Here is a 21,215-nt window from a genome sequence, read left to right as displayed (position 1 = left end):
GGATGACCTTGAACTTCTGATCTTCCTGCCTTTACTTCTCAAGTTCTGGGATTACAGATGTGGGGAACCATGCCTGATGTATGTGGTTCTGGGGACCAAACCCGTGGATGGTAGGCACATACTCTACAAACTGATCAGCATCCCATTCTCCTAATGTTAGAGTGTGCATTTTAACAGAAAACAAAATTATTTGTTCATAACAATTCATCATCAAAACAGAAATTGCTCTGTCTAAAAATATTAGCATTAAACCTCCTAAGCCTCATAAAATGCCTTGCCCTGATATTCTCACAGACTCCAGTCACAGTGGTACAACAGAACCTCAGGTAGCAAGAGCAGTAAAAGTCATTTCTTTTAAAAATCTACAGATTCTTTTGTCCTGAGGGAGGGACCACGGAACCTGCAGAGACTGTACCAAAGAGGAAGCCACCAAGTTATTCTTATGGTGAACTTAGATTTTCCAGCTCAGCACGAGCCTTCGTAGACTGGGGTGGGGGCGGAAGCTGTCAGCAGGGGGTCAGCCACCATTAAAAGCTTAGTGTTTTGCCTTTCCTTGTTGTTATCCACAAGGAATGCTTCTGCATCTCTGTTGAACTCAGAAAATCTGGATTTAATTTTGTTTTCTTTTGACATTGTTTCTTCTTAACCTGGAGTGAGTCTCATAAGTCTCAGCGGTCAAAGAAATGCACTCCATTTCTCTAGAATAATAATTCCACAAATAAGGTTGGAAATAAATACTTGTGTGTCTTTAAGGGCATTTAAGTAAATGATTTGTGTGATAAATAATTCATTTTTCAATTAAAGCTTTGCTAAGTTAGCTAAGACTAGCACTTGAGAAATACAATGACTGAATCATCAAAGCCAGAACAGTCACACAACACACAATGCCAGCATCGGTCAGGAACTGTTTTTGTGGTCACACTGAACAGCAATACCCTTGATAGAGTCACCTGTACCGAAGAGGAGCCACAGGACAACGGCCACAGCACTTCTACATGAATTTTCTTTGCAACTTTTGTCAGCAACGAGCCCCATTTCCTGCAGAAAGCTGCCTCAGCTACGACTTCGGATCTAGAAGTGAGGACCCCGGGAGCTCAGTATTGAAAAGACAAGTAACACAGCCAGACATGACCAAAGGACCTGGACAGACATTTCTCAGAAAGACTCTGTGAGCAGCATGCAGATGAAAGGCCTTCAGTGTGTTAGCCTGTCAGGAAACACCAACCACGGTGATTCAGCATCTCACACTCGCCAGGGCTTCCATAGCAAAAGACACAAGTGTGGCTGGGGTTGTGGACAAACTGCAACTTCACACACTGCTGAACACATGCAAAATGACACACAGCCGCTCCAAAGGCTCACCTTGCTTTAAGGCAGCTGAGTTACTCTATGGGACAGAAGCAAATCTACTCAGAGCTGAATAAAAACATAGATAGGTCCAGGGCCTGGACACAATGGTCAAGCACACTTGCTGCTCCTTCGGAGTGCTCAGGTTCCCCCACCTGGCAGCTCCATGTTTCTGTTAACTCTATTTTCAGGGAACTCTGTGCCTCTTGTGATAATTACAGGCTCCTGTGTGCATATGATGCACATGCATACACTCAGACACATGTGCACACAAAGTAAAACAAATATTAAAGACAAAGCAAAAACCCAGCATCGTAGCTCCATAAAAAGGTGTAGATGGGAGCTTATGGCAGTGTAATTCGTAATTGCACAGGCCAAATGTCTATCAACTAGCCTAAAACAAAGCCTGGCATATGCTTGCAACAGATTACTGTTCAGGTATAAAAAAGACTAATGTATTACAATTGTACATTATAACATACAAAGGAACATACGTTGCATGTTACAATGCAGACATATGTTTATGCTATGCCACATTAAATAAGCCAATCAAAGACTACGTATTTTCCCATTTTTCTTAAGTGAAATGTCAGAACTGAGAAATCTATGAAAACAAAAGTTAGATTGGTGGTTAGGCACTGCGAAGATTCACGGCTAGGTTTTCCAGGTGACAGTCATACAGTATTTGGATGCTCACGTCGCTGTGGGTGGGGAGACAGTGCTGGTGAGTAATGAGGACCAATGGCCAACAGGTATGGGATTCTTCAAGGACTGAGGAATGTTTAAAATGTACTGCAGTTAGTTGTGGTGATGACTTCTAACACAATACACCCATCAAATGATCGACTTTGGATGGGCAAATTGTACATACACTGTGTAAGTTACAACTTAATAAATCCGTTATCTACGAAGCTTCCAGTTTCATAGTTTTGTCCAGTTTTTCTGACTGAGGGCATAGATCAAGAAGACAGAACTGACTGTGGGATGAACCAGTGCATGTCTGGCAACTCAAAGGTGGATAAAATGAACATAATATAAATCCAGAGACAGTGGGAGATACAGGCATCTTGCTGGCAGCACAGTGACGGGACTGCGGCTTTGGTTTCTGTGCTAGATAGGTTATGTGTCCTACCTGAAACTGAAAAGAAACACAACTAAATAAATAGTGTGCTCATGTAGAGATTCTTCTGTAAGATAAAACCCACTGAAGACTCAAGACTTCTTGGCCAGGCTTCATAGGCCAAGATACCTAATGTTGTGCATTCAGGGCCCAAACATTCAGCCTTGAAGCAACGTGGATAGTATTATGTGTGTTTTGCAGGTAGAAAAAACCGAAAATAGGTTAAATAAATTACCCAAGGTAGAGACAGCATATACAAGATTGAGGTGGGATTTGAACCCACGTCTGTCTGATGTTTAGGTCTCGTGGAGTATGCAACAAAACTGTTTAGGATCTTTACACTATAAACCTGACCTTTCCTGTATCTCTCCTGTGTCATCTCTCTGTTTCTCCATTTTGTCATTTTGGAACAGATGCTCGAGAAAGCCTTGAAAGAGAGAGATTACAGAAATTGTCACTGACAGGGATGGTACAGTTGCTATAGTAACCAATCCACCAAATTGGTCTGTGCTAGTAGGCACAGACTTCTGCCTCTGCAATACTCCCGTGCTGACTAGGATGCTTCACGGCCCAGCCAACCCCTGGGAAAGCATGGGGAAGAGAAGGAACCAACTGCGCGTGTGCAGCAGGAGTGTTCCTTCCAAAGTTTCCCCTCCCGATTCCCTTATTTTATCTCCTCTCTTGCAGTCCTTTCATTCTACACAGTATGCTTGTGGTACTTGGTTTCAAGGGATGCTGAACATCAGGGCTAAACTACAGTCTGTTGCTTTGTTCTAAGTGAGAGTTTACAAATAAGGCTATTTTGGGGGGGGGAGGGGCAACAAGTTGACCCTCCCAATTCGAAAATTTCCTGGCTCCATGCCAGACTAAGAATGGACCAGCACCTCATTTCCAACACAAACATCCATTTGACTTTCTTAAAATGTCACAGAAGTTACTGTATGGAAATCAGAAGCCACCAAACAACACTAGCTGTGGGCTCCGACAGACACACGCACGCAGCCACCCGTCCGCATTTTTCCACGGTTCTGTTTTCAAGGCCTCCTTTTAGGATGCTGATGCTTTCTGTCTTCCTCCCCCTCTCCGTCTCACTGGCCTTGCCTGTCTTCAGAGGCACCTGAAGGGGCATAAGGCAGGGAAGTGAAACCGACTGTCATTCTTCAGTTCACTTCTCTGCAGCCTCCAGTGAGCCAGGCTCCAGACGGTGGCCCAGCTGAGCTCTGAGAAGCTGAGCGTCCCTGCACCGGTGCATTTGCCAGCCCTGCTCAGAGGCACTCTGGGAGGGGAGGAGCCGGACTTGAGGCTGGGGACGGAATCTGGAGTTGAAGTGTAGACTAGAAGAAGACAACTCTTTCCTGTGAATCTCTGGTATCTTAGAAGTCACAATCCTCTCTAATGCACTGAAGGCAGTCGTTCAAGCCACCGGGAATTCTAACGCTGCTGCCTGCTCATGTCCTTGGTTTCACCTTTGAGTCTCTTCTTCTTCCTTCTCCTGATCTGTAGATGACTTCGTGCTATAGATGAAATTACAAATGCCTCCTAGAGTTGTCTTGACAGATTAAGGTGTATTCAGGAAAATTTGGGTTCTTGTGACTTTAAAAATTAGTTATAAATACTTTTTGTTTGTTTTTCGAGACAGGAATTCACTGTGTAACAGCCCTGGTTGTCCTGGAACTTGCTCTGTAGATCATTTTAAGTAGCATTTTGTGTGTATGTCTTATTTTCCTACTTTTCCTCCTTCTTCCTTTTCTTCCTTTATGTGTTGCTGCTCTGTATTTTTATTAACTAGTTGCTCTAAACCAGAACGTTGGGAAATAAACTATATTACAAGCCCATTTTATGGATGCAGAACTCTACTAAAGTGGAGCAAAGACAGTAATTTAGCTCTGTGATGTCAAAAACAACAGCATTTGCATAATAGTTTGCCTAGTTTCACAGTTCAACTAAAAAGCATACTGACTTTCCACTGTGGAATGAGCCTCTGTGGTAGCTGCTCCTACACAGGGGCTCCATCTTTCTCTGTGTTGAGAAATCTCTTCATCAGCCTCTAGACATATGTAATCTCTTTTGGTCCCTGGGAAGTGCCCATCTCTTCTGCTTGGGGCTTTGCCTGTGTTTGTCCTGCTTTACCTTACCCATACTCCCAGCTTTCCCTGTACCTGTTACCAGGTCACCCTGGATAGTTCATCATTCAAGGTCAATCTTCAACCTTCTCTATTGAGAAAGTCTTCTTTGACGAGCCAGACACGGTAATGACCCTCTATTCCATGATGTCCTCACAAAAAGGCATTTGCTATGTGCTTATCTAGCACCAGTCTGATTAACCCTTGTCCCCTGCCCCCTCTTTCTCTGTTTTCTTTTTCCTGTAAGCTACAAAAGTTAAGGAATGTATCCATCTTGTCCAGCTCTGTATGTTGGAGCTCAACATGGAGTTGGGCTCCGCCTACGTTCACTACAAATGTAGATATTCCACAGCACAACTTTTTCTTAGTGATAGTTTACAGGGCCTTACCCAAAATTCTCTTTGTGGGTATGACCCACTCATGCATGCAGATTTAGAGAAGCCACCCTAGGTAGTAAATGTCACCTTGCTTTTCAACTCAAAGGATGCTGGGAACTGAGACAGTTTTGCATAAAATACACTTTTCATCTTCTATGTTTGACAAAGCTCTCTGTCACCTTTGATCTCTGACACTTCTAAAATGACTACACAAGTCATCTGAAGCACAGATGAAGTAAAAGAAAAATGGTTTGCTTTTTAAAATGACATATCTTAGCCATTTAGTTTTTTAATGACATAACACCTATTAGACAGCTAGAATTATCGAACTGAATCAAATCACAGAGGATAAAATAGCATGGTAGACTTTCCTTTGTAAACATCATCTTTTTGTTATTTTAAGGAATAACAGTTCTTTGTTTTCTGTGGATTCTGTTGATAACTTTAAGGTATGAAAGGCTGAGTGTGTGGGAGCTCAAATGTTTCTTGAGTTGTATTTACCTGACTAAAACTTAATCTCTAGAGTCTCCTTGCCCATCTTCCTATATTATTGATTCTCATTTCTTTCTTTTTTGAGTAGTTTGTATCTTAAGAACTTCTCTGTTTCTTTTTATTTTTCTTATTACTTCTTATTCTTTTTACCCTTTCCCATGACTTCTCTTCATCTTCCCTCTACTGTCAACTTTCTGTCTACCTGGTTCCTTTTCTTCTAATACTGCAAACCATTTTAACCCATTCCCATCATTTGTGAACAGATAAAATCCTCTGATATTTTCAGCAAAAAGAAAACAATATGTATGTTATATGTAGTAAACCAACAGTTCTTCCTACTTATTTTAAAATAGAATATCACTGCTTTCTTTTCCTTCCTTCCTTCCTTTCTTTCTTTCTTTCTTTTTTAAAAAGGTATCATCACTGGTAATTTAAGTATCATGAAATGTCTTGGAAGTTAATGCAAAGGGCATAGGAAATGAATGTTTCTTGAGTTTCTAGAATGATGGAAGGCATGAACAGCTATGCCAAGACAGTTAATAAAATGATTTTCTTGAAACAAAATTTAATCAGAAAGCATTTCCAAGGGGTTAATCTTGTTTTCGTTGTTAAAGTGTGTGGGCATTTTTACAGTTCTGGCTTGTTATGCCTGTCGAATACAACTCCTTCAGAAATCATTCACATGAATAAAATTCTGTTGCTGGTGCCCCCGCAAATAAAACAGGGCTGACCTGCCAGTGTTCTAGTCCAAAGCATCCTGAGAAGGTGATTTGTTACTCATATACAGTACAGTTACTCATATACAGTACAGTTTTGTTGAATTTTCTTTGTTTGTTTTTGAGATGAGAGACAGTGTTTCTCTGTGTAGCTCTAGCTGTCCTGGAACTTGTTCTGTAGATCATTCTGGCCTTGAACTCAAAGAGATCTTCACCTGACTCTGTCTCCCAAGTGCTGGGGTTAAAGGAATGTACCACCACAGCCAGACTTTTGCTTTATTTTTATTATTTTTTTCATACTTAGACTGAAAGTTTCCCTGTGTGTTTGAAATGCAATGGCTCATCTACTTTCTAGCTTCATAATCTCAGAATTTATAGTTAAATGTGGTAGACCTGTAGGCTGGGATTCCGGCTTCCTAGTGTATTTTCTTGCTTTTCCCTTGACTAGACAGCTGCAAGGGTTAAAATGTTGTAAACTTTAGTCACTGTCATGGTGAGGTGAAGCCAATGTATAGAAGGTGTAGATCAGCGTTTGATTTTAGCTATGTGGGCAATACACACTCACAGCAACTGGGTATTGTCCCCACACTGAATATTCACAGATCAATATTGTTCAGATGATTGTCAAATCATGCATCCATTTCCTGGTCTCTGAAAAGGCTGAAAGAATTTTTTACATGTGAATAATAGAAGTATTATGTGAAGCGCCTAGTAGTTGTTCAATTAGTGGTAGTTACTGTATCCACAAACACCAGATGAGCTGGCGGTGAGGTGGATGAGAGACAGACAGACAGAGAGAAATGTAGAGAGGGAGGGAAGGAGGGAAAGCTGGCCATTTGCAGGTTCTGGATCTCATGTGCTAGAAAAAGAGGAGCATCTTATTCACTCTTCTTCTTCTTCTTTTCTTCTTCTTCTTCTTCTTCTTCTTCTTCTTCTTCTTCTTCTTCTTCTTCTTCTTCTTCTTCTTCTTCTTCTTCTTCTTCTCCTTCTCCTTCTCCTTCTCCTTCTCCTTCTCCTTCTCCTTCTCCTTCTTCTTGGATTGCTCATGCTATAGCTGTCTAGGATTGCTACTAGGTTCTTAAGTTTTACTGTGGAAACATGAAATTCTAATCTGGACTGTTAGAATTCGTCATGAAACCTTCCTAAATGGAAGGCAGAGTTAGACTAATGGGGAATCTTTTCATTAGAATAAGGTGATTTATTTGTTTGATTTGTTTTGTGTTGTGTTGTTGGGACAGGGTCTTACTATACAGTTCTGATTATCTTGATTCTCTCTACTCCACCATATTGGCCTAAAACAGGTAACAAACCTCCTGATCCAGTCCTCTGAATGTTAAGATCGCAGGAGCGTTACCATGTCTGTTAGTTTTTGTCCATTTTGTTCAGTGATACAACCAAAGTTGTCTATCACAGAGGTAAGCAAACCAAAGCCCAATGAGTAAAGTGAGTACTTCCTAGTTTTGTGAAGCTCCAAACCTGAGGATAGTTCGCATGCTTCTAAGTGTTCAAAAATAGTTGCGTGAAAATTACTGAATGCTCATTATCTCCAAAGGCAGATTTATTGTCGCATACCTGCACTTAGCCACTGATTCACCGTCTGTACCACTCTTGCACCGTGAGAGTAGGATTATTGTAACAGTGGGCTGGTGACCACAAGGCCAAAAACATTACTCTTTTGCTTTTTATAAAAAAAGAGTTGCTGACAACAAGAAGGATACTTCTCTTTGTGTTCGTGTTTGTGTGTTTACATATGTGTTCTATGCATGTGTGCATATATGTGTGTTTGTGTTTGCATACATGTGCAGGCCAGGGGCCAATGTCAGGTGTCTTCCTTAGTCATCTTTTGCTTTTTTAAAACAATATCTCTCACTGAACTTCCAGCTCACCAATTCAGATAGCCTGACTGGACAGCAAAAGCCACTTTACACACACACTCTCTCTCTCTGTCTGTCTCTCTCTCTCTCTTTCTCTGACTTTGTGGTGGTGTTAGGATTACAAACACTCACTGTCCCATTCATCTTTTACGTGGGTGTTGGGAATCAAACTCAGATACTCACGTGTGTGCTGCAAGCTACCTCCTTAATCCTTCCTAATTACTTTTAAAGTCAGGTGCGTTGATGTTTGACCTTTCCCAAAAGGAAAGCTTTAAGTCTAGATGTGAGTTCAAGGTCAGCCACAGAATAGCAGCCTAGGGTAGAGGTGGTTATAGTAAGAAGTGCACAGTGTATAGAAGAAGACAGACCCAACTGCCACGCTGCGTGATTGCTCAACCTTGCTGTGCCAGCTTGGCCACCAAGCCTAACGTCTCTGAGCATCATCTGTTTCATCTACAAAATCAGGCTAAGGATAAGAATATAAAAGTTAATGTTTGGGGGTCTGGAGAGATAGCTCAGTGGTTAAGAGCACTGCCTGCTCTTCCAAAGGTCCTGAGTTCAATTCCCAGCAACCATATGGTGGCCACAACCATCTGTAATGAGGTCTGGTGCCCTCTTCTGGCCTGCAGACATACACACAGACAGAATATTGTATACATAATAAATAAATAAATATAAAAAAGGTTAATGTTTGTAAAGTGTTTTTGAACAGCACATGGTATAAGTAGCTACAGTCATTTGTTTGTTTGTTTGTTTGTTTGTTTGTTTTGAGGTGAGGTCTTGCTGTGTAGCTCAAGCTGGCCCTAAATTCATCCTCCTCCTGCCTCTGCCTCCTAAGTGTTTGTGATTACAGGCATGAGACACCACACTTAATTACAGCAACACAATTTTGACTGTGTTTTTCTGTTAAGAAATTTCAGATACTTAATAAATTAGCCAAGTAAATGAGTGAATATCAATATGCTTGTACACAGGAGGAAATCCAAGCATGAAATAAAATTTGAAAATGTCCATTTTTGTCAGCAAGTCATCTATGTGTAGAAAATGCATCAGTATGTTCTTTAATTGCCTTTGGATTGTAGGAGAGAACTGTTGGCCTCCCATACCTGTGATATAATTTTGCAATCAATGGCCCTGTTTCAGATAATAAACAAATTGTATTGTAAATGGTTGAGTAACTTCTGATACAAAATCTAACTACCTAACGACTTCTAATCTGGGGGTATCAAATTGGCACAAAGGGAAACAATGGTTCAGAGAGTGCAGATTGGTTGCTTTGCAGAGTCTGTCACACTGTTCTTAGGAAGAGAGCAAATAAAGCCACTGTCCTGCAGTCAGCTTGTAGGCATCAGGACCGGGAACTACCCTTGCATATGAGCCATTGCCTTTCAGCAGTGTAAGGCATTTCGGGAATCAGATACTTAGGATCCTTAGCGTCTAAATAGATTCTAACGTTAACTAATGCATAATCTTTAAATAGACTATGCTGGGTGGAAAGCAAAAGCTTCATATGGTTGCTCTCTGTCTTTTATGCAATATAGTTGCTGGAAGATATATTTCAGTATGGGCCTTTATAAAGGACAATGTGTTAGCTGCACCATGATTCTTATGCATGTTTTCCACTATGGGTGCTTTCTGAGTAGTGTCCACAGTAACTATAGCCTGGCCAACACACAAATGAAGTGTGACACATCTCCTTTTTTATTTCATAATCTCAGTTCATTCAGCTGTCAGTAAGCATAACCTCCATTTAACTTAGATGTGGAAGCTGCAATGAAAATATAGACAAAAGTTAACTACTCCAGTCCAATCTCGAATTATTACTAAATTGTGCATTAAAATTAAAAACACACAAAGAAAAAAAGAAACTTTTGGTTATTCAAGCTAATTTCGACTGAGGCCCTCAGGACTGTAAGTGGGCATGTAACTCAGTTTGTTCTCCACTGCACATCTTCAGCTAGCTTCTGTGCTAACTTCTGTCCGTGAGACCTTTGCACTGTAGAAAACTTTAGTAGTGACTTCCTCAGCAACTTTCCCAGAGCTTAATTCATACTTTTCTTGGAATGAAGAGAGATATTCTCATCTCTTACTAAACCTAAAGACAACAGCCAAGAAATCAGATTTCAAAATGTCTTATGGGTATTCAAGTCCTGCCGTCTTGAATAAAACAAAAATTAGAAGAAAAAGCACTGATAAAAATGATGAATATGTTTTTCTTGGGGTATAATTTGATATTTTTATATATGTATAAAATAGAACAAGATTAAGTTAGGCTATGTAATGTATTTATTATTTGACTACCTCTCATTTTTTATAAGAATGTTAAGGTCTCTAACCTAATTTAGCAATATGTTTTTATTAACTGTGCCATGCAATAAACCACTCGAACTTATTCCTCTTGTCTAAAATTTTCATATCCTTTGTCAAATCTTGTCATTTTAAATTACCAATTACTTGAAGATGGGGCCTCAAGCTTCTCATTTCATTTATTGTACTAATGCTTACTTTATTAAAACAGAATATGAATCTGAGTTCAAATGACATACTCAGAAAAATTGAGCAACTAGAAGAAATACAAAACTGATTCCATTTTTTCTATATAGTCTTCCTTGGCTGCTCATTTTTCCAGATAATACAAATTCAGAATTACTTAATCATGTTTAAAGTCATGTTTTATTTTATTACATCAAAATCTTTACTTTCCACAGATACAATGTATATTTTAAACATGTGAATTTTTTCACCTACTCTATTTGCTTGGATTTTACATTCATTCTGATCAACTGGTCAATTTCAATTCCCCTTTTTGTTCTCTCTAAATTTGAGGCATGTCTTCATATTTGGGATCTAAAAATTACAGGTAGAGGCAAAGTAATAAACAGAATGCCCCTCTGTTCAGCTGTCTTCAGCAAAAGTGGCGTGACCTCAGAAGAAGTACGCTGACATATCTCACCTCCTGCTGACCTCTGCGCACGGCTGAGAAAACAGTTTTCTATCATACTGCCTATAACACGGGGCTCATGGAATTCTAAAGGGCTTTAGCTTATGAACATTTTTGTCTACACTCAAGTTAACATTTTTCATTCTTCTGTGAATTAAAATTATAATAATATGGTTGTTCCCTAAAATGGAAAATACCACAGCTACTGATAGTGGGATGGAGTTGAAATTATGTTCCTGAGATTGCCAGCGGGTTTGGTGAACTATTTTCTTCTCTATCTCTTCCCCTTTTAAAGGAAGATACAGTTTTCCTCCTACTGCAGAAGTATCAGATCCCTGCACATCCGTGACACTTGTAAGCATTCAGTGGTCAGACACCACTACATAGCCTTCAAATGATGTGGCCCAGTGAAGCTGGGAGGTCTTGTCACGGAGCCAGGCAGCTTGGTATCTTAGCCATCCACCAGGACAGAGCCAGCAGGTCCCAGCTGGTGTGCTGATTCTAGGCTAAGGAGGGATTTGGACTAAGATTTTGTCTTCGAAAGTGAACTCCCCTGACATTGAATCCTAGGGCATACTTACATACAACAGTGTGTTGCACATGCCAGAAATTACTTACCAGATTTAATGCACAAAGCTTATCTGCCAAATTGCTTTTAGGAAAAGTTTAATCTTAAATTTATTATCCTTTTTGGCTTTCTGATTTATCCTAAATTATATATATATATATATATATATATATATATATATATATATAATGTAAAAGGCAGTCTCAAGAGTTTAACTATGTCATCTGAATTCTTGACTGTGTAGAATATGCACTAGTGAATATAGTTATAGGTCATTTAGAAACGACAAAAATCTCACACAGTGGACTGTTTCTCACCAGTACCCTTTTGGCATACCTGCCCCTCACAGTGAGCTTGTCATTTTGATTTTTAGACATATGACACACACCTAAGACAGCACATTTTCTATTTTGTGCTCGTTGTTGAAGTATGAGAGGTTTGCATTGCTGCTTCTGGTGTAGACATCTTTTGACGGCACGACACACAAACTCATCTCCCACAGCTATTCAGAAAGTCAGCGTACAGGATTTGTTACAAGTTCAAGAGTTCTTATTCCTCCTGTCGACCTAAACTTAACAGTAGTGCTGCCCAAACAAATGCAGTTAATTTGTTGTATTCCTTCACATTTCTGTTGCTTCAGACTAGTAGAAACATGATTTAAAAAATCCAAACATCTGCTCTCTTAAGGTTCCCTGGAGTGCTCCCCATGACCCAAGCATCTATCTGAATGGGGACTATGCTTTGGCAGATTTTCAAGTCATGCCCTTTTGTCATGTATGACTTGAAAGTTTATGCTAGTCTCTGCGGCCTGTCATCTGAGACCGGGATGCCCAGTCATGAAAAGCGGGGATACCATACCTCATGTCCAAGAACAGAGAGGAGCCCTTTGCTAGGGCTCATTTGGAAGGGTTTTAGAAGTGGAGCTAATCAAACATGGTTGTCAGTTTCCGCAGTCTTCTCATCTGTGGCACTGTACCAAAGCATCATTTCCCTCTCCCTTTGGATATGAAATGCTGTGCACAGCATGGCAGGCAGCATCAACAGTTCCCAAACTTGTCTGTGACTCACTCCTGCTAGGCACACGGATAAACTGGAGGAGCAGACTCTGCTCCCAGTCCCTCTCAACCACCAACTGTCAGTTCCCTCTTCTCAGGGACGGGTGTTAGCAGCAAAGCTCAGTGCACTACCCTGAACTGGCTAGCTTTGCTCTCTTTTACAAAATGAGAAGGAAGGGCTTTGTGGAGGATAGAAAAGTTGGCTTGACCATGGGATGCCCGTCGTTGGAGCTAACAACAGGGATAGACAATGCCTTTATGAGTTCCAGTCTAGGAAGAGAGCAGAGCTCAGTCACAGAAGAGAACCAAAACAAACAGTAAAACCTTGCAGGAAGACTATGAGGTTCTTTTGCTGGCACAGCCTGGGAGTCCCTCCTGGTCCAAAGCAGAAAAGAGGAAGTTCGGTTGACACCACAGGCTCCTTCCTCCTCATTGAACAAGACCACCTTGAGGTGCCAAACAAAATCTGACTGACAAGTGTATCCAGAGTTGCTTTTCCAAAGTGCTCAGGCCTTTGGGCCCCTCCTACTTGTTCCATTTCAATCCTAGTCTGCAATTCTGTTTCCTGCCCTAAAGAGTTGGGAACCTGGGCATTCAAGCGCTCAGGGATGCTGTTAGGCCAGGTCCCTGTTACTTCTCCTGACACCCTGAAATCAACTTTCCCCACGCCAACTGAATTGTTTGAGATGGTTTTTCCGTGTGCAGGAGCCTCCCGCCCAGCCCACCCAGTTCTCCCCTCCTTCCTGCCCCCTCCCCTCCCTCCGGCCTCTCCAGCTCCCCACATCCCACCCCGCCTTCCTCTTTGTTGTCTCCTACCTGCTGGCCAGGCTCTGCCTGCAGTGCTGCCTGAAGGGCATCAGGTGGTAGTTCATGGCGTCCAGCAGCAGCTTCTGGCAGACCGGGTCGGTGCGCATGAAATCCACGGACTGGACCCGCTCCACCAGCTCCGGGGCGGGGATGAGCGCGAAGCGGAGGCGCTTCATGAGGTCGGGCGCATACTGCATTCGGGTCTCACGGTCGTGCTCCAGCCACAGCACGGACATCTGGAAAAGCGCCAGCTCCGACTCCACGGGGGGCGGCAGCGAGTCCAGCAGGGCACGCATCTCCTCGAAGTTAAGCAACAGCACATCCTCCACCAGGTACTTGTTGGCCAGCTTCTTGGTTTCCTCCAGGCCGTGCAGTGCGGCAATCTTGCACACCTGCTTGTAGTTCTGCACCGAGATCTGGTCGTTGAGGAACTGAACGCAGAGCTTGGTGACCTGAGGGATGTGCAGGATCTTGCTGACGGACAGCACTTCCTCCACGGTGTCCAAGGAGAGGGTCACGTTGGCCGTGTAGAGGTATTCAAGCACTAGGCGCAGCCCGATGGACGAGCAGCCCTGCAGCACTAGGTTGTTAATGGCTCGGGGACTGGTCAGCAGCTTGTCGTCGGGGGAGGAGGAAGGAGTCCCGGGCTCCTCCTGTGGCGGCGGCTGCTGCTGCTGTGGAGGCTGCTGCTGTGGCTGCTGCTGTTGCTGCTGCTGGTCCTTGGGGGCCCCCAAGCCGTCCTGGCCGCCGACCCCTCCCCCGAGAGGGGGGTGGCTGGAGAAGAGTGATCGGAAGTACTGCGAACAGGAGGCCAGCACGGCCTTGTGGCAGTGGAACTGCTGGCCCTGGGCTGTCAGGGTCACGTCGCAAAATAGCTGCTTCCTCCACAGCAGGTTGAGGCCGTGCAGCAGGTTGTCACTGTGGCTGGGGTCGAAGGTGGAGGTCCTGTCACCGGATCTGGACATGGCGAGCTGACTCCGGGCACCTGGCTTTAAACCCTCCTCCAACCTGGCAGACAGGGGTGGGGGTTGGGAGGGGGAGCAGGGTGGAGTAGGGGTGTGGGGTGTGGCCGGGATGGGGAAGGGTGTGAAGGGGAGAGAGGAACAACAATCAAGGCTCCGCTTGGCTCTCCCTGTGCGTGCGCTCAGGACCCGACCCTAAGAGGAAGGTGTGAAGGCGCGGGATCCTGAGCGCCTCCAGAAGGGTCCTTCTTTGGGGTCGGGACGCCGGTTCTGCTCCCCGCTACCTCTTACACACTTCGCCCCCTCACTTTCCTAAAAGCACCCAGGCTCCTCTCTTGGCAGCGACAACGGTGACAGCAGCGGTGGCAAAAGTGTAGGCTGAGGCCGTGACACCTCGTGGTCTCTTGTCCATGCCCGGCTGGATGAAGGGAAAGGCCGAGAGTGGGAAGTCAGGGGTGCCCCGAGAGCTCAGAGGCGACCGACGGCGGCGGTTCCAGGTCAACTGGTGCTGGAAGCTTTGCTTTTCTTAGTTGGCCCAGTTTGGGGGTGGGGTGAGAAAAGGGGGGCAAGACAGGCGTGCGGGTGGGCGATTCTTAGCTCTCTGAAAGCTGGGGACACCTTCGATTATCCGCGCTGCCCCGAAAAAGTCCTAGACTCAGAGTCTGAGGGAGGAGATAAAGCCCTTTCTTCTCCCGGGGAAGTGCAGCGGAGCGCGATGGGGACCCGCTCAGTGGACTCGGCAGAGGCGGGAGCTGTCCTTATCAATTCTAGCTCATTTCCCTCATCCCGGCCCTGCCCGCTTCCCCGCTTCGCAAACTGTTGGTTTCCCTCGCCGCCACCCCGTTTTGCTAATTTTCAAGAGAAGCCTTTAAACCTGGCCAGAGACTCCTTCCACCCACACCACCCAGCCACCCCGACCCCCTTCTCCCTGCACCTTTGCTATTTCAGAGCACGGAAGTTCAGACATCTAGTTCCCCTTCCAGTGCGGGGCGGCACCGAGGATGACTGGGGGCAAGTTGGGGTGCCAGGCTGGATTTAGGGCAGGAAACTAGAGGGCAGGAGGGGTTGGTGTGGACCGGTCTCCCTCTCAAGCACCGGGAGCAGTCGCTTTAACTGGAGGAACTATGAGAAGTTCAAGTTAGAAGGCAGGTGTTGGGGGAGGGGTGACAGCGGTGGAGTGGGGGTGGGGTGGGGGCGCGGTCCGGTGCGGGGGGCCTCTGTTCCGCACTCAAACGGATTTTGGGTAAGCATAGCATTCCTGCGACCCCCGGGGTTCAGCTCCAGAGGTCCCCCACTCTGGCACCCCCACTCCCCCAGCCCTGGAAGTACTTCTCTAAAAAGTCTGTGCCGCCCGCTTCTAGGTGGTAAGAGGCCGGGGAGGGGGAGGCCAGGTGAAATCCACACGCCGAGCCCTTAATCTGTAATTGCACCTTTCAGGGCTGAACAGGAAAGGACCCTCTGCCCGCGTCCCGCCGCGCGCCCACCGGGACCACCGCCGCCGCCGCCCGGCTCCGAGGGACCCGCCGGACCTGCCCCTTCCGCTGCGGCTCACTCTGCCTTGCCCGGCGCCGCTTCTGGATCGCCGGCTACTCATTCCTACCAGACTCGGCTGGCGCCTTTCCACTCACTTTCCCATCCTGTTCCAGGTGGACCCTAACCTCCCTCCCCCGGCAGCAGCCCCCGCCCCCAGAGCTCGGGCTTGTGGGGAAACATTTGAGTCTTCCCTGGAAGTGGCCCCGGTCATACCTCTCTCTAGCTCTCCCCGCTTCGTTGTCTCGCCACCCCCCCCCAATCTTTTCCTAGCCTTTTGCCTTCTTGTTCTCCCCCTTTTCTTCCACCCCCATCTGCTTATTTCTTGCAATGGGAGTTTTATTCTTTATAAGCGTTTGCCACAACCCCCCCATAAGTCTCCCCCAACCCCACAACAACCGGAAAGACAAGGAAAATACAGGCAAGGTAGACCCAAGGCCAGAAACTTACCTGCTGTCAGCCAGCTGCAAAGTCAGGGCTCACTTAAGCTCCCCCCAAAATCAATTGTCCTTCCTTTTTAAAGGTCTGCTCTCTCCTTGGGAGGGGAACACACCTTCTGGCTCCCAACTCCAGGCAGTCACTCTGTACAATTTATTTTGTCGTACATCATTTGATCACCATGAATTAGCAACAGCAAGAAAATATAGGAGAGGGAGAAAAGAGAGAAAGAGAGAGGGAGAGAGAGAGAGGAGAGAGGGAGAGAGAGAGAGGGAGCAGAGCTTTCTGCAAGAGAAGAAGAAGAAAAAATGTACGTGTGACAAATTATGCTACCAAGAAACAACACATCATTATCCTTGGGCCTGGGGCTCAGTGAGTCGTAACGAGAGTAATAGGAAATCCACGGTTGGGGAGAGAAATGGTCGTGCTTGGCCAGTAGAGAGAGACCATACAGGGGGATGGATGCTGGAGAGACTCGCAAAATTATGGCTCAAGGCTATTGTAAAAATTGTCGAGCGTAAATGACTGCGATTTCAAACATCTTTGGAAGAAAGAAGGGGAAAAAGCGAGCCCCCCCCTCCCTCCCTCTCCCTCTCTCTCCCTCTCTCTTCTCTCTATAAAGAACCGTCAAGTTTTAGTGCGCATTGCTAATTAGTCAATTTCTCTCTGCCTTCACAGGCTGGCGACTTCGCTGCTGAGCTGAAACTGCTAATTTCTGTGACCAGCTTTTTTCTTAGCTGTGATCTGGATGAATGAGTAGCTGTCTCACAGAGATGACAAAAATAAACTCTAATCCCCCCCCCAAAATTTCCACTACATCTTTCTCATGCATAGATTTATGATCTTCAAGCGCTCTGTGCAGTATGCAAACTTTTTTGTGTCTGTGTATATGCTGTTGTTTGCAGCTTCCACAACATCGGTATGCTGGCTTTTCCCTCCCACCCCCAGCCCCCACACACTCTCAAATGCAGGAGCTGTCTGATCTCCAAGTATGCTAGGATGCCACTTTAGCCTGTCTTGGTATCTAGGGTGTGGGACTGACTTGGAAGATTCCAGTCCTTGCATAGGAGGGCTGAGGACACACATCAGGGGTGGGGGGAAGTCCGGCTGGGAGAACAGAGGACAGGACTTTGATTTTTCTCTCTGTTCTATTCAAGCTTTATGATCTTGTTGGAAAACATTTTTTTCTCTTATTGTTTTTGTCCGGTTAAACAACCTCTTTTGAAGTTCACACATAAGAGTAAAGAAACCATGCTTTTATTAAAGCGTTATCATATTGTCAGATTTGTATTTCAATTAAGAGTCTTTGGTTTGCAGAAGCTAGTATTAACTGTTAGGGGACCCAGCTGCAATTTCACAGTTGTAACCTTTCAACTTCAGGGCTCACTTGATAAATAAGGACCATCCCATAGGGCTCACATTGTTGACCCTGCTTAGCATTCAGAGTGAACCTCAGCCTGCTTCTAGAACCTTAGCTGCATCAGAAAGACATGAGCAGTCTGGTAGAGGACGTGTTCTCCAGACTTATCTCATATGTATAGTACCCTCATTTAAGCTGTCATTGGGAGTTGGAGGTGTCCAAGAAACACTCACCCACCCCCCTCACACACACTGAAGGGGGCAACAGAAACAGAAAGGTACACCCCTGAATAAAACAAATATCAAAGAAAACTGAATATGAATTGAATTGAGTTTTGTTTGTCAATAAATACAGATTATGATTCACTCTGATGTGCTCTGGTAGTAAATTTGTTAAAATCTATTACCCAAGCATTGTCTTTTTACACACCCCCTTTGATCTGTGAGAGATGGAAAGACACCTGCTTAAGTGGGGGGGTGGGGAGCTGAAACTTTTGAGACTCAGAAATAGGGGGTTTCCCAGCTAGAATGATAACATTAGCTTGCATATGGGATATTTATTCAAATAAATGAAGGGGAATGAACCAAAGCCCCTTCAACGGCCCTTTGCTGTCCAGGTTCCTGGGTTAGCTCAGAGTTACACTTACTTATTCGGATCCAGCTGAGGTCGGACATTCTCCTCTCACCCTTAACAACAAGACTGAGTCATAGTAAGGCTAAAGACAGACTCTCTCTGTCTTCATTGTCACCATTGTTCTTTAGAACAGGGACAGAAAGAAAGCAGATTCAAGATATCTGGTCCTACTATTTCCAAAATTCTTTTCATTTTTGAACTTCCCTTATGTGAGTTCACTAAGGAAGGCACGTGATTGTAGCACAGTGCTTTGGGGGGGGGTTCTATGTCACCCACAGTGTTCTAAGTATCTGAGTGCTAGCCAAACTCCCATGCATGCAGAGCTCATGCTCCCCTTATGTTTCCTTTGGTCTTTTATGGACTTCAGTAGGTCCTTGGAACTCAACCCAACAATGAATAATGACAGATAACTTAAATTACAGCTTTCTTCTTATTGCATCACAAAGGAATTAAAGTATATTTTTTTAGGGATCAAATTCCATCTTGAATTTCTTAGGTTTTTTTTTCTTTTTGTTATATATATATATATATATATATATATATATATATATATATACCACTAATTGTGAGTGTTAGAGTCTTTATGCATCCCAACAGCATAAAAAAACACATTTTAAGAATCTGTCTTTATCTATCTTTTGTGTCTATGTGTCTGTGATTTTGTTAATCTAATATCTAGCTGGAGGAGGGAAAAAGCAGAGGTGAGGATTTCTCAGTCAGTGAGAACCTGGTGTTGAGATGAAGTGTTTGGCACATATTCTCCTGCATCTTAAAGTTTCCAAATTTGACGATATTTAAATTTTCAGAGGGAAAATAATAATCAAAGCTCTTCTATACGCAACCAAAAGACTCCCCCCTGTACTCTGTGCACAAATGAACATGTATATCATATAAACCTCGCGTCTCCAATGTCCTGCATAGGCTTTGACTGCAATGGTTGCTGGACCCACAAATACGATGACACTATTTACAATAAATCCTGTTATGAAAGATTCAATTTACAGCAATCAGATGTTAGCTACTAAGCGATTGTAAGTATTTGAATTTTGTCCTACTCCAGTGTTCAACATACAGAAATTGCATCTGTGTGTTTGATCTATCCTGCTGAGCACTATCAGCGGCTTGCGACTCTGCCACGATTGTTTCTAAAATGGCAGGAAGGACGTGACTCTTCAAGAGCGCTCTGCAGGGTAGATTTTACATGGCAGAAGAGGAGCAAGGATTGTCTTTGAAAAAACAACCGTAATAACAACATACACACAAACACGTAGTCATCTAATCTAAACAGTTTTCCTACTTTGGGAGAATTATCAAAATTATTCATCAGAGATTTTGCATTAAATTATGTATCGTGGAAAGATCCTGAAATAACCACCACTGACTTCTTAAGAGAGCTGTCCTCAGCTCTGAGCACTCCGGGTGGCCTTTGAGGTGACAGAGAGCCAGGCTTAGGGGAGCGCCAGTTGCCCTCAGCCATCTTATTGGACTGGGTGAACAAGGAATATTCAAGCCATGTTTGGGTGCCTAACATGAGGTGCTGCTATGCTGAAACTCTTGTCCTGCCTCTTGACTTTTCTAATTCCAATTCTTGAGGGATCATCAAAATGTTTTAACATCAGTGCCTGGCCACCTCTGTGTTTCTTCTAGTAATAAATACTGCTTCATGAGATCTGACCCTTGAGATTGCTGCCGTGTGGAATGCCATGCATATATGGGGAAATGATGTTCCATGTTATGGGTGAAATGAAATTCAGTAAAGGAAGGTCCACACAGCTTCCTCAAAATGAGAGAAAGGAAAACCCAAACCCAGTTCATAACTGTCCAGGTTTTTAAAATTTTAAATCCTGGTTAGATATGGTCTGAGATACTCTAAGGTCAGCAGCACCACGTAGTTTATTGGAGAGCAAAGAGCTCAGAGATACAGTAAAATCAATGGTGCTGTTGGTTAGCATTTTCCCCAAAGCCAAAGGTTTACTATTGCTCCAAGGATTTGGTCTTGGCGCTAGACATTCTAGTTCCAGGTATGCCTGCAGTTCTAGCTCCTCTGGGGACATTGCTCACTGCTAACTGTTCTCTGGATGCTACCGACTCATGTGTAAAGCACTTATGGCTAGGTTTTGTTCTTAGAAGAGGGTTTGAGCCCTACACATAGAACTCTCAACCAGCTCTCTTTTCTGAAGGCTGCTTCAAGCAGTAATAACCAACTTATTACTTATTGAGTTGCTTATTGAGTTGGTGATCTATGTGGTGGACGCTGTTATAAATCCTTTGGATGTTTTGGTTTCTTAATCCTCTTGCTAATCCTGAGTTTGGTAGATTGCAAATGCATCCCTGCCTCCATGAGGACTGGATCTCTTTCCCATTCTCTTGTTAATTGTTTAGACCAATCGAATGTGCCAGAAGCGACGACTTTGTGCTGACTCTAGGCCACCTTAAGAAACATTGTATGCTTTTAACTCTCCCTTGTTCAAGGCTTTCGCTTTAACAATAGCCATGTGAAAAAGTCCAAGCTAGCTTGGTTGGAAGCTGAGACCCAACATGAGCCAAATATTCTCCAGCTCACACAGTAACTGCATACAGATGCAAAAATGAGCCAGAGCAAAGTAACAAATGGAGGATGGCCTGGAATGTTTGCCCATATAACCCTGAGCTAAATGGAGCCATGTTGTTTCAAGTCATTACTATTTGGGGTGATTGGAGATCAGCTAGTGAGATCAGCTAATAAGGACAGATACCATTATTATTTTAATGATGATAATCCAAGATGGAGAAGGAAGACAAAAATTTCAGAATCTTCCATTTTCAAAGGTAGACTTGAGATTATAGCCAGTCCATCCTGATTTGACAGGTTAGCCAGTCTACTACATCAAAC

The 21,215-nt window shown here is 44.0% G+C and overlaps 1 protein-coding gene and 1 pseudogene across 2 annotated transcripts in view; one reads left to right on the top strand and one right to left on the bottom strand.

Annotated features, from left to right (window-relative positions):
- The window catches only part of Klhl14 (kelch like family member 14), a 114,376-nt gene extending 97,744 nt beyond the window's left edge, over positions 1–16,632 (bottom strand). The window contains exons 1-2 of the mRNA XM_087896226.1: positions 16,363–16,632; positions 13,430–14,428 (exon numbers count right to left, since the gene is read on the bottom strand). Of these exons, the coding sequence (XP_087752352.1) occupies positions 13,430–14,385 (956 nt within the window). The 5' untranslated portion in view covers positions 14,386–14,428; positions 16,363–16,632. The remainder of the gene's footprint in view (positions 1–13,429; positions 14,429–16,362) is intronic.
- LOC148120041 (uncharacterized) lies at positions 14,488–18,075 on the top strand (annotated as a pseudogene). The gene is made up of 3 exons (XR_015734732.1): positions 14,488–14,879; positions 15,820–16,028; positions 17,029–18,075. The product of XR_015734732.1 is annotated as an uncharacterized LOC148120041 (transcript).
- The last annotated feature ends 3,140 nt before the right edge of the window (positions 18,076–21,215 follow it).

This window comes from Myodes glareolus, chromosome 13 (genome assembly GCF_982192425.1).
Source record: "Myodes glareolus chromosome 13, mMyoGla1.1, whole genome shotgun sequence".
Taxonomy (NCBI): Eukaryota; Metazoa; Chordata; class Mammalia; order Rodentia; family Cricetidae; genus Myodes; species Myodes glareolus.
This window is presented reverse-complemented; position numbering and strand designations above follow the sequence as displayed.